At 38.6% G+C, this 13642-nt stretch overlaps 1 protein-coding gene across 2 annotated transcripts in view; it reads left to right on the top strand.

Annotated features, from left to right (window-relative positions):
* The window catches only part of LOC145664862 (uncharacterized), a 34753-nt gene extending 33338 nt beyond the window's left edge, over window positions 1–1415 (top strand). For both annotated transcript variants that reach the window (XM_081731889.1, XM_081731890.1), the window contains one exon: window positions 1114–1415. In XM_081731889.1, coding sequence (XP_081588015.1) covers window positions 1114–1218 — 105 coding nt within the window. In that variant the 3' untranslated portion in view covers window positions 1219–1415. The remainder of the gene's footprint in view (window positions 1–1113) is intronic.
* Window positions 1416–13642: the final 12227 nt, after the last annotated feature.

Genomic DNA, 13642 nt, shown 5'->3' with positions numbered 1-13642 from the left:
TAATTGGCATTATTGCATTCATAGAATAGTCATATGCAACTTGTTAATTAAAGGGTTAAAATGCGTATCCTAAGGGGGAAATGGAGGTGAGGTGAAAGTGGGTGGAAAAAATTCAGTATATCACTAGTCCTTCAGGTTAGGAAGATGGAAACTCGGTATGTAATTAAAAGAAAAAAAAAATTCCATTTTAGAAATTTGTCGCTTTAAAAGGGACAAAGGAGATAGTTTCTGTATTTTTATGGCCACATTAAAAGCGACGTCGCCTGTTTGTAATCATATCATGGGAAAAGGGCTGAACTGTTTGAAATGAATTTTAGAAATAGTATTTGCGTCAAGCTGTATTTTTATGATGTCACTTTAACTCTTTCGCTGCGAAAGTTGACTTTAGTCCATAATGTCTATTTTTGTTTATACTTCGCTGCGATAATCTATTTCAGTCGCTCATTGTGTACGAAACATCTGGTAGTGGTAATGCGTTGGATTGTGCTGTCAACTGGCGGCGATTTCTTGCAACTATGTAGTTAAGGAAGAATGAATAATAAAGCTTTGCGTCATTCTGTTGTGGTGTGTTTGTGGGTTTGAGGCTAGCCAAGTACAGTAGGAAACAATGCCGAAGAACAGTAAGACAATCAGCGACAGTCGGTTAGTTGCATTTTTGCCAGATTCTGATTCAGATGTGTCAGATGACGGTGAAGTTGAGACCAACCAGATTTCATTTTTTGGCTGCTTAATTGCCCCTTTTCCAGGAACCACCCGAAAGCTTAATTCCACAGCGAAAGAATTAAAGGACGCGTTCTTAGGAGATTTAAAATTTACCAAAAGTAGAGTATCGTATATATTTTATCATTACGTTTGCATTGAAATGCATATCCTAAGGTGGGAAGGGGGTTCAAGTATTTTCTAGAAAGTTATCCCTGTGCTGAGAACGGGTATTTCAGCTAAGTATCAAATAAATGGATTTTAGATGTGAAGCGCGAAATGTTTCAAGTAAGTAAAGAAAGAAAAATAAAAACATGTGGGTATTTGTGAAGCATTGATGTGTACTTAAATAGAAGCTCTATATATAATTTTTCTGTAAAGTAAATATTCTAATTGAATTGTTTGTGTTCACAGGTCTATTACGACATTTACCAAAAACATAAAAGGAAGTATACATTTGAAATGCAGATGTATAGTAACAAAGGCAAACTTTTCCCCAGTGACGACTCCATAGGATGAACAATGCTGCTAGTCTACTAAATATAGTTTGAATACTGTGAAGAGGGGTCTAATATGGTGTAAGTTTTTATTTATTTCTTCATTTATCGTTCTTCATACTAAAGGAAGTTCCGACAAGTGCTAAAAAATGTATTTACAATACAGTAATGTAGTTACTATATTTGCTGCTTAGTAAATAAATACGATTACGTTGGATATTTCACTTGTTTTATTTTCTTAAATAGAATCATGAACGTTCTGGTAAGAGTAATATATTTGGTCTAGGAATTAATTCGTGCGGGTGGACAAGAGATGGCGCAACGAACGGAGCGTCCCACAGTTCCGTGTATCCACACATGTGTTGCAAACCCCTGTCATCGCGTATCGTTCGTAGTATAGGGCAGTGGATTAAAGTGTCAACAACACCAGTTTGTAGTTAAGTGAACATGGCGCAATTTGTGCCTGATAAAGTGTTTTTGCGGGGTGTCCTGCTGCATTACTTTAACATGCAGAAAAGTGCGACTGAAAGTCATCGTATTTTGGTGGAAGTGTATGGTGACCATGCTCTAGCTGAGCGAACGTGTCAGAAGTGGTTTGCACGGTTTAGAAGTGGTGATTTCGGCTTGGCAGACCAAGAGCGAGCTGGACAGCCAAAAAAATTTCAAGACAAAGAATTGACAGCATTGCTCGAGCAGGATTCGTGTCAAACGCAGGAACAACTTGCAGCAGCATTAGGCGTTGATCAAACAACAGTCTCCAAACGCTTGAAAGCCATGGGAATGATTCAAAATATGTCACATTGGGTTCCACATGAATTGAAAGACAGAGACGTTGAAAGACGAAAAACCATTTGCGAATTGCTGCTTCAACGACAGCAGAAAGGGGTTTCTGCATCGAATTATTACGGATGATGAGAAGTGGATCCATTACGAGAACCCTAAACGAAAAAAGGCCTGGGTGAAACCAGGTGAACCAGGTCCATCACAACCAAAACGAGATATTCACTGTGCAAAGGTTATGCTGTGCATATGGTGGGATATGAAAGGTGTGGTGTACTATGAGCTGCTGCAACCGGGTGAAACTATGAATGGAGAACGTTATCGACGACAATTAATGCGTTTGAAGCAAGCTCTGGCCAGAACACGACCAGAATGGGAGAACAGACATGATAAACTTATTGTTCAACATGATAACGCTCGCCCCACATGTCGCAAAACCGGTCAAAACCTATTTAGAAAATGTTGGATGGGAAGTTTTACCCCACCCGCCGTATTCACCAGACGTTGCTCCTTCGGACTACTACTTGTTCGATTGCATGAACAACGATTTGATTGGACAGCGGTTTACTTCTTCAGAAGATATCGAAACATGGGTCTCTGACTGGATCGCTTCCAAGGATGAGGACTTCTTTCGCCACGGAATCCGTACATTGCCTGACAGATGGGCGAAAGTGGTGGCTAGCGATGGACAATATTTTTCTTAAGGTATTTATGTATTTTGTGTTTGTACTACAGCTTCAATGTGTGCGTACCAACCGCACGAATTAATTCCTAGACCAAATACATCAGGGTGTCTATCGGTCACGAAGTCGTCACGAAATCAGATAACGGTCATGAAAGTCAAGAAATTTAGTTTTTGGGTCACGATTTTTTTATCTGTACAAATATAAGTACAGACTGGAAAACTTTTGTTCTATAAAACATCAAAATTCACCACCAAAAATGTTTATAGTCGGCGTTAGAAGCTACCAAATCGATAGCAAAGCACGCTTCTGTCGCATGCATGAAAATTCGACCTAATTCGCATCCAAACTCCCTCTTGAGATTGTTACGAACTTTTGTGGTTTGGTAAAGAAAAGGTCACAAAAAAGTCACAAAATTTCATTTTGGAATTTTAGTAGACACCCTGGTATTGGTTTATTCATTTCTCTTACAGACATGGTTCTGGTGTCGTTTTGTAGCAAAATACATCAAGTTTTGACTCACGTAGTCCACTAGTTCAGAAACAAGTCGCCGCAAGCGCTAGTAGCAGTCGGAGCAAAGATGGCTGCCTTTACTGGCCCCGAGCGTGCTAGCTGTGTATTTTGCTTTGAAGAATCTAAATCTGCGATAACTGAGCAACGTAATTTTTGCACAAAATATGGTAAAGATCCTCCCAGTAGACCTACTGTTCATCAGTGGCATAAGTGTTTTATTGAAACTGGATGTTCGGAAAGACACAACATATCTTAAGGTCGTGCCGCTACGTCTGAAGACGTTGTAGAGAAAGTGAGACAAAGCTTGGTGAGCAGTTTTACAAAATCAATCTAGCGTGCTTCTAGACGGCTGGGCGTCCCGTACAGGGCCGTGCCGTGGGGGTGGGGGTGGCGAGCGGGGCAGCGGCCCCGGGCGCCGAAGTAAGGGGGCGAAAAATTCGGGAGAAAAAGGGGCAAAAGAAAGGAAAAAATTACTTGAAATATCTGTATGGGGGCGCCGTCGTATACTTTCGCCCCGGGCGCTGATTTTCCACGGCACGGCCCTGGTCTCGTACATGAGTTTCGCGTGTATTGAGAAAAGCTGTTGCATCTCAAACCATACAAATTACAAATGGTGGAATAATTAAAAAGACGCTGATAGAATTGATCGTAAGGAATTTTGTGTGAATGGCAAGAAATCGACTTTAGATGGAATGTGCCGAATTACCAATGAAAGCTGCATTGAATCTCTTTAGTATAAGGTAAAGAACTCGATGTATTTTGGTACAAAATGACATAAAAACTATATCTGTAAGCTAAATAAATAAATCAATATTTGTCAAAGTTGTAAAGTCCTTTTTGGTACACCGTAAATATAAGACCGCGCCTCCATTGAACCCGAATGCGATTGCGAATTTCCTAGCACGTGTAAATGAATTGGAGTGCCTCGACTAGTTCCGACCTGCGAATTGCGAAAACTGACGAAAAAATGCGAATGATCCCATCCTGCTGGGATTGCTCGTCCGAATTTGTGTGAATGGAGAGTCGTCTGCAGAGGAATTAAGCGCTACGTGAGAGAAGAAAGTTTGTTTTGCGTTAAAGCAGACGACTTTGCGAGGTGCGGAGATAATAATAATAATAATAATAATAATAATAATAATAATAAATAAAATAAAAATAGATGTTGATGCTTTTAATCTGCTTTTAATAAATTGCTTTTAATATGCTTTTAATAAATTGTGTCTTTGATGAAGTTCCATTGTGGAACCAAACTCATCCAGATTGCCACAAAAACTACACATCGTGAACAAATTATGGGCAGATGTAAGCAAGAAACTGGGAGTGAAAGGTATGTATATTTTTCTTTGTTTTGTCCTAAAAATATGAAGATTTAATTAATACACGAACCGCACTTTTTATTCTAGCTGAGGCAATAAGTAAAATTCTCTCTCCTCATTTCCTGATAAAAATATGTTATTTATCCACATTCGTCTTCTTCGTGCTTTCTAGACTTTAAGGTACGAATTTTCAAGCAAAAATATTTCACATGGAAGCTTTGAAAGAGATATTGCAACTTGATTCGTATTCGCAAAACTTCGGATCTAGTAGAGGCACATGAATTCGCAATCGCATTCGGAAGCAATGGAGGCGCGGACTAAAAGATATATCTGTGCGCATGAACCTCCGTGCAGTGCAACATTTGCTCAGACTTTTAAGGAGAAGGTGAGGTAACAATGCGCTATCCAAAACCGAAATCTGAAAATATTTCAAAGAATTTTGAATGACAATTAGGTAGCTCACAAAACACTTTAATTGCTAGGCAACTGAAAAAAAAAAAAAAATAATAATAATCTTGAGTTCTTTGCTAATGTGTCCCTTTGTACGGCAAAGCAGAGAATACGTGACAACTTCCATAGTTGCAGAGCTCGTCATAAATATCTCACAAACAGGCAGCGTAAAAAGAAGCTAGCTTTCTGTGAAAAATACAGTAACCCGACTACGGAGAATGTAACGATCCCATTACCATGATTTGGGACAGAAGAGGAAATGATGTATTTTTATAATTCTCATTCTTAATAATTAACATGAGTATAAGAAAGAATTGACTTTTTTTTTTTTTTTAAAAAGGCTTTTTAATTAATTTTCTTTGATAGAAGCTTTTCTGACGCCTTAAAAAATAAATAAAGAGAAAGAAGTTTGTGCTGTGATATGTAAAGACAGAAAGAGAAAACAAATTCCTTTGCTTTCGATTCGCAGTTCAAGGTCTTTCGAGCTGTTTGAGACGTTTGTTTCGTAGCGATCGCAGCGCCGGTATTTTTCAAGGCGATTTACATATTTCTGGGACGTGACTCGTATCGTGAATTCAAAGGGATGTAAGTGTGTCCTGTTCTGCCTTCGTTATCGGATAATAGATCCAGTTTCCTGTGCCTGTTTCGATTCTTTTGTTTGGTACTTCAAGATTTTGACAGTGGCGGAATTATGAATGTGTGTGGCACAAAACAAGAATAAAAATGTGAAATGTGACACTTATCAAGTATATGATTCAGTGAAATTAAATGGAAAAAGGGAAGATTTTGATTGTGCAAAATCGCAGAAAAGTGCAGTTAAACCACATGTTAAAGGTGCGAATTGGCTATATTGACCTTGTGAATAGTTTGGTGAGGAGTGAATTGATAATCTTTCAAGGGAGTGAAATAGAATATTTATTTTTTTATATTTTGAAAATGTGGTGGAATTTCTGCAGTTTAAAGTAGTTTGTTGGAGTTTAACGTCCTACCAAACTTGTTTGACCTAAGTTTGGTCTATATCAATAAATTTGCATGTTCGCAGAGGAAAGTACATAACACTGGCTTGTTTCCGAACCACAGTTAAAATCACTGCAATTTGGCGGAAAAGTTTGTTGTTTGAAGATTAGCGTCCCATCAAACTCAAATTGACCTAAGTATTGGTTATTTTGTCTGATTTAGCTTTGTGCACAGAGCAATTTATTCTTGTTTTGTTGTTTTAAGTCGACATGCTGAGCATTGACAGACCTCCCAGCAGGATACTGAAAAAATACAAGACAGCTTGGTTTATAAAATAGGACAGTTTGGTTTATACAATAGAATATTATGCTCTGAAGCACAGAAAAAAATATACATGTATTGTAAGAAAAGACCACCCTTCACCCCGATAGGCAACTAAAAACAAGATTAATACGGAAATAAATTAGAGATAAAGAGGGCCCCTTAGCAAGAAAGCTCGCCCCCTTGAGTGATGCACCAACCTATATCTACGTGCACCTCCTACATGCAGTTAGAGATCTAAAGCAGCATGTCGTCTGTGGTGTCGCGCCGCGGTTTTTATCCAAAGACATTTACCGGACAGTGTGTATTAGAGAAAGAAAGAAGAGTAAAATAGAAGATAGGAAAGCGCGTGAAGATTTTTCACCTCAACATTGGCTTGGGTAGTAGGAGGAAAAACCTAGGAAACACATGGAGTCCAGGAAACCCCCTTTATCGGTCATGCACATGCTCAAGTTATTTACATGGTAAACCACACTTAGAAGGGGTGGGAAAAACCCATGTAAAATTATTATTTTACTGTCTGTATTTAATCTAACTTAAGAGTTGGGTGTGAATTAATCTAATTTGTTAATTGTCTGTAGTTTGGTGGGCAAGTTTGGTTAGTGGGTCTTTGTGTTATTTTTAAGCATGCAACTTGGTCCTTGGCCTCGCCTGGTCGTCATCGGTTTGCAGTGGTGACAGCTGCTTAACTTCTCTCCTATCCCTCGGGTTGTGTCTTTTTAGTGCCGCTCCCTCTGCATTGCTTGCTTCTAGTAGCTATCTGTGGTTTGGTTACATATACCTCCCCAGTTGTGGTTGATATGGTGTTGATGGTTAATTTGAAGATCTTTTTCGTTGCTATTGCTATTGCATCTGTAAGTAGTTTTCTGCTTGCTGGTGGTGTTGTCATAGTTAATATCGATGTAACCCATGTTAGGATTTGCTGTGTCGTCCTGTTTATGGCTTCCTCTATTGCTTCATTTGTTAAGGGGTTGTGAGGTTCTTTCTGCCTCTCTTCTGTCTTTGATTGCTGAACTCTGCTGTCTTCTTGGCTCTCATAAGGGCCTGAATATGTGTGCTGTTCTTCTGTGATAAGCCTGGGCCTGGACATCTCAGTTGAGGTTTTTGGTCTCTTAGGACATTCACTGCTTCCTGTCCTGTGACCATTTACTTTGCATGTTGCACAGAAGTTCCTATTTACTTTCTGGCTACATGCGTCTGTATGCGTACCACCACATCTGTGGCATACTCTCTTGTTAGTACATTGGAACTTTCGATGTCCATATGCGTAGCAGTTCCAACACGGGGACGGTCGGGGCTGACTCCTGGATTGCTCCACTTTGTATGTCCTAGTTCCGGTGGGTAGGCCGTATGTAATTAGTCTACTTATTTGCTCTGCGTTGGTGGAGAATAACCTTATAAGTGGAATTGGGCCGCTCTCTGACTGGATTCTGGTTATTGCGGTGTATTGAACTTTTTGATTGAGTAGCTCTTCTTCTAGTGTTGATAGATCTTTGTTTGTGGGGAATCCCTTTATGACACATGTGAACATACGTGGATTCTTGCTCTGATTATTCTGACTTCTCTTCGGTGATTGGTACGATGCTCTGTCTTCATTGGCTTCTGATTGGCTATTGTTTGTGTGGTGGTTTCTAGCAGATACTGTTTTATTGTGGTCCTGGGAAGGGCCGGGATTTTTTGTCTTCACTTCTGTGGGGTTGGCTTCTACCTGAGTGGAGTTGTCTCTTTCCTGTTGGTCCTCAGAAGGGCCGGTCTTTCTAGTTGTCAGCTGTGTTGGCTTTGGTTTCACCTGTGTGCAATTGTTTTTCACCTGTATGTGAATGGTTTTCTCTTGTGCGAGATTGGACTTTTCTTTAGGTTTCGGTTCCTCCTGTGTGAGTCTTTTTGTTGTTTCTTCTGTTGGCGCATTTTCTTCCGGTGATCTCTTTTTCCTGGACCACTTGGAAGTTTTCGTCTTCTTGAATCTGGATCTCACCTCTCGTCTTTGGCTTGGCCGTGGCAGCTTGGTCTTCTTGGTTATGCAGGACTCCGTCCGTAAATAGTCTCTCTGTGCTTGTGGGATGGTGGTCCTCATAAGGGCCGCCATCTTGTTGGTTTTGTATGGGGCGACGCTGGCTCGAGTGGAACACCTGGTCTTCCGCATCGTTTCTTCTCAGGTACTTGTTGAGGTTCTCTTCCATCAGTGTAAGTGCTTCAGCACGTATCCTCTCTCGCTCAGCTGTGGAGAAACTTGGGCTGCTCTGGAAGAAACCTGGTCCCTCATCTTCTTCGCCGCTCTCCTCTTCAACTCTGTCCCTTCTGCTTGGCCTCTGGGATGGTTGCGGTTTGCGATTGCTCTTTGATCTTGGCATTTCTTCTCTATGTGGCTCTAAAAAGGGCCGAAAGCTCTGATTTAGGTTTGGTTCTAACAGGGTCAGAATTCTCTAAGTGAGATGTTTGTGTCTCTCTATGCTATCTAAAAGGGATAGTACTGAGTTCCTGTCAGCCGACTGTCGGCAAAGCCTGTTCAACCTATACGGCCAGTGCGAATCTTGGTCCGCGATAGGGGGTCCAGCCGACAGAAAAACAATGACTATTCCTTCTAAAAAGGCGTGTGTGTAGTATAATGTTGTCAGTAGTTTTATTTGGAAATTAACTCTTTGTAGCCTATCTTAAGAAAGACTGGCTATTTTTGTCTCTCTGCTGTAACAGCTCCTTCGGTTGGCACCGTTAGGTTTCCGGAGTGTTAACTGAAGATAATCTTCATCTTGAACTTGCAATTGAAGGTCTATGAAGGTCTTCTCTCTCTGCCACTACTGCAACTCAGCTCTCTCTTCCTCCGCCAAAGATTAATACAGAATAAGAGTATATATATACATATAACCATTTACTTCTTAAACTTAGTAGACTTGCTGTAATTTTAAAAAAATGAAATAAATGACTATTTACCGATTAAAAGAAAAATTCTTGTGGTCCGAGTTACCCATACCTTTCCCTCCATCCACCACTATTATACATTTTTACTTTTACACTTTAAAGATACAATAATGAACTGTAAAACACTAGTACACGTGTTAATTTTGCGACACCTTTGTTGTGGCATTTTTAACTCTTTTGGTTTCAGCCTCAATCAGGGGTTGTGCATTTGACACGTCATCCATGAGCCGATGCTTTATTGCTTTCTGAAGCCGAATGTTTCCCTCTAAAAATTAATTTTTCAGCTTCACGAACTTCAACACTCATGTTTTCCTCCACTCCTTTTTTGGCACTCACTTTTGTCTTTTCTGCTGTGATCTTATGCTCACTTTCTTGTTGTCATAATTTTTGATTTTTTTTTCGGTCCATATCTTCACGATACTTATGTGCTTGTAACCGCCTGAGTTCGGGTCACTGTTCGGGCGAACATTTATTTGTAACCAAATGAGTTCGAGGTCTCTATTCGGGCTTCATTTATTTGTAACCATCTGGAGGTCGGGTCACTGTTCGGGCGGCCATTTATTTGTAACCGGCTGGAGTTCAAGTCGCTGTTCGGGCGGCCATTCATTCGTAACCACTCCGTGTAATCTGGTCGCTGTCCGTGGCTCTTGGTACTACCAATAAGTATACTCCTGATACTTTAACTTACCTGGACAGGACGATGAAGGACCTCTCCAAGAAAGGTTACAAACTGTTTCCAAAAAGCTCGTCGGTCTCAATAATGAGATGAGCATTAGGCGCCGAGAGGTTCGGGTGTCTCGTCTCGAAAACCTCACGGACGATCAGACGGTCATCCAGACCATAACGCACACAAACATCACTCATACAAACAACGAAAACACACTGGATTAAATAACACTATACTTATTTATTAGAACACTATAAAAAAAATAGCGAAGAGGAATGGACACAATACTGAACGCTGAGGATGCATAACAATTTTAGTCGCTGAAATCACGCTTTGCCCTTTTCAGGCAATATAGCCCTTTATATATATATATGATTATAATTCAGATATCACCACAAATGCTTCTCACACACCATTGACACACTTGGGGGGTTAGCACTGGGGAAAAGTTGTCTGGATCGTCCCACGATGAATCCAGTTGTTACGCTGAACCGTCCTAAAACGTAGAGGTGATTTTTCAGCAAATTAAACAGGAAATTCTCCAAAGTAGAATACTGCTGTTGGCGGGCGCGTATATAACATTTTAAACGCACAAGGTCTGCGGACCTGGGACTTCACTAGTTGGGGCTAGCCGTAAGAAATCGTCCTTCACCGGCTAATAGCTTGTGCCCCTTCACAATAAGTCGTATCTGAAGCTCGATGCGATGCGCGTAGTTACGGCTTCCAGACCTGGAGTCAAACTCTTTGAGCATCCAAGCTCAAGCTACGGGTTGCAATGGTCAACTGAAAGTGTTGGCAGTTCATTTCAAAAATCACTCAGTTAACTCACCTGTATGCACATACAAACAGAATATAGAAAACAATTTATGTTAATTTTAGTCAACTGCCTATAATGCACTAGACACGGCGATAACACTGGCGTGAGAAAGTACAGATAACGAAATGCAAAAACTGTGAGGCTGGTGCCACTTTGGTTGCTGAACATCTGGTCAGCCTGTATTTCTCTAATCTATTGTAATGTTTCCATAAGTGATTAAAGAAAGCACTTAATTCAGTTCCCAATAACTATAGAATATACACTGTGCATATAATAAGTCAGGGAGAAACACTGAAATGGTTAGTCACTAACTGAAATGTTCTCAGCAAAAGCAATGTTTTAAATATATATATGGGAAAACGATGAAAGACTTCTTTGTCCAATTGTGTGGGAAAGAAGCAATTCCCACCAAAGAAAGAACTTATGTGCGTTGCAGAATAAAGTATAAATCGAAAATAATAATCACTGTCTTTACGAAATATACAGGGTGTCCACAAAAATCCATCTATAACCTGGTAGCGGTTATATATGGTGTCTGAAAGTGGAACGACCTGTCAAGTGCACATGTAGACAGGTTGAGAACCCTTGGCCGTATGACGAAGTATGAATAAAATTAAGTTTTTCACCAAAAATTTAAAATTAGTTAGTTGGCAACACTGTGATATGGTGTGAGACTTACGTGCATAAACGATGAATGGTTTTTCACCTGAAAAAGGGCTAAGTATGAATAAAATTAAGTTTTTCACCAAAAATTTAAAATTAGTTAGTTGGCAACACTGTGATATGGTGTGAGACTTACGTGCATAAACGATGAATGGTTTTTCACCTGAAAAAGGGCTATTTAAAATAGTTAAATAACTTGTTCACTCACTACAACATGATGAGGTTCCTGCATGAGCAATGTCCAATCCAAGTGTTCCATGAAGTAATAAGATCCTCTTGAACAATTGGTGCAGTTGGGTTTCCTTATCTTCCGTTTCTTCACATGTTGAAACCATGCTGTCTTCCTGTGTGAGTATCCTCCATGGTTCTCCAACGATGAGTTGATGAGGGGAGAAGGGAAGATTTTTTTTTTAACACTGGTGTGAGAAACGAGGTATGGTTGAAACACCTGTATGATAACTTTTTTTTTTTTTTTTTTTTTAAAGTTCGCAGAAAGCGTTTATAGGGCTATTAAAATTCTTACTTAAAAAAAAAACAACAAAAAAAAAACACAAATACTTTTCGTAAAATGTTTAAGTGTTCCGTTTCGATCACTTTATTTGGCATAATATGAAATAAATTTACACACTCAATAACTATTCATAAAATTATTGACTTCAATAAGTATGAAACATCTCAGTAATTTTTTTTTTTAATATCGACTTAAAGAATTATTAAACATTGCAATAAAGATTAGTAAATATACTGATATCTGTATTTAAAATATCAAAATATGAATGAATAAGCAAACAGCAAATATGCTAAAGGTACTGAAATATTAAAATTATTGTTAAAGTTTCGATATCACTATAATATATTTGAAAAATATGAAAATCATTGAAAAAGTAAAATGAATGGAAATGTAAACACATGACAAACTGACAATATACAAACAAAATAAGATTTTCACCGGTATGTCCTCTTTTTTTTTTTTTTTTTTTTTTTTTTTTAACTGTGCCTCGTGTTGTTTGGCAGAAAAGAACGAAAAATCGTTTTTCAAAAAAAAATAAATAAAAAAAGTAAACTTAAGCGTCAAAGATGACGTTCATAGTGATTCCAAGAAATAAGCATGATTCTGCATATCAAAGAAAAGATCGTGATTTCGTTGACATGTATGAAGAAAATTCGGCACGCCATAAGGTCAAAATGACTCTGCTCGTCATGAAAAAATCGAGACTAGTTCGATAATGCTCAATACAACAAATGGTTTATTCTGAAACAAAGTTATTATTAGCGTAGGCCTAGAATAATGGTCGTTGTTCACTTCCAAAAATGTAAACATTGTAGGGTTACCAGAATAGGTGGGTATTATCTGCAAAAGAACTTATTAATACAGCGTTGAAAACTATACAGTGTTGATCCAAGTTTTTCAAAGGTCTGAATCAAGGAAGTTGACTCACTAGTCCAAACATTCCTGAAAATAAATGGTCATTACGCCATGAATTGACCAAAACTATAGGTGGGAAAATGTGTAATACTACACGTACTTACACACAGAATATGCCATCGACACCTGCGAAGCAAAACTAGAAACGAGCGTAGGCCTGCAACCATAGGCACTTACAAAATGTTTCTGCACAAAACTGAAATATAAACATTAATATTCAGTAAACTACGCGTATGTTCCCTGGAACATAACGTGTCTTCCACCTAGAAAAAATGTGTAAACACACAAGATACAAATGCTTTCGTAGCATCGTAAAGATATGTCTCTATAAGACAAAATACGTGAGACCTACTAAAAGAAAAGCATGGGATACAAACACAAAAATATTGTCAACGACATTACAACTTTCTGGTTGGTCTGAAAACATCCAAATTAAATTCCCTACAAGACGGTTATGTCATACCACGACAGTTAAACTTTCTTAGGCATCTTCGCTACAAATATTCAAAATGGTTTTATTAACTCATTAAAATTCAAAGTCATCGAGCATATGAAATAATTGATAGAAAATAATTTTTTATAAAACGTTATGGCTTCATGCTGTTGGAAAGAAAATAAGTTTATTATTCGGGATCTATATCGAATTCGAATAGTTTCTAGGACATACTGGAACAAAAATACAATTTTCTCAAAATTAACATAAAAAATAAAACAACACATTAGCATACAAATCCACTTAATAGAATTGCGGTTCATAAACATTAAAATATTCACTGAAATGTTACTAGACATCAAAATATACTCAAAAAATCTAACCTAAGAATACGCATGTTTAGTTACGGGTTACTATAAAGGAAGAAGAGAAATGAAAAACTATATTTTGCGATTGATGGCGAAAATACAGTTAGCTATGGAATATCCAATGGATTAGCTACAT

Source organism: Thermobia domestica, chromosome 11 (genome assembly GCF_964235325.1).
Source record: "Thermobia domestica chromosome 11, izTheDome1.hap1.1, whole genome shotgun sequence".
Classification (NCBI taxonomy): Eukaryota; Metazoa; Arthropoda; class Insecta; order Zygentoma; family Lepismatidae; genus Thermobia; species Thermobia domestica.
Note: the sequence above shows the minus strand (reverse complement) of the source record. Positions and strands in the feature narration are given on the sequence as shown.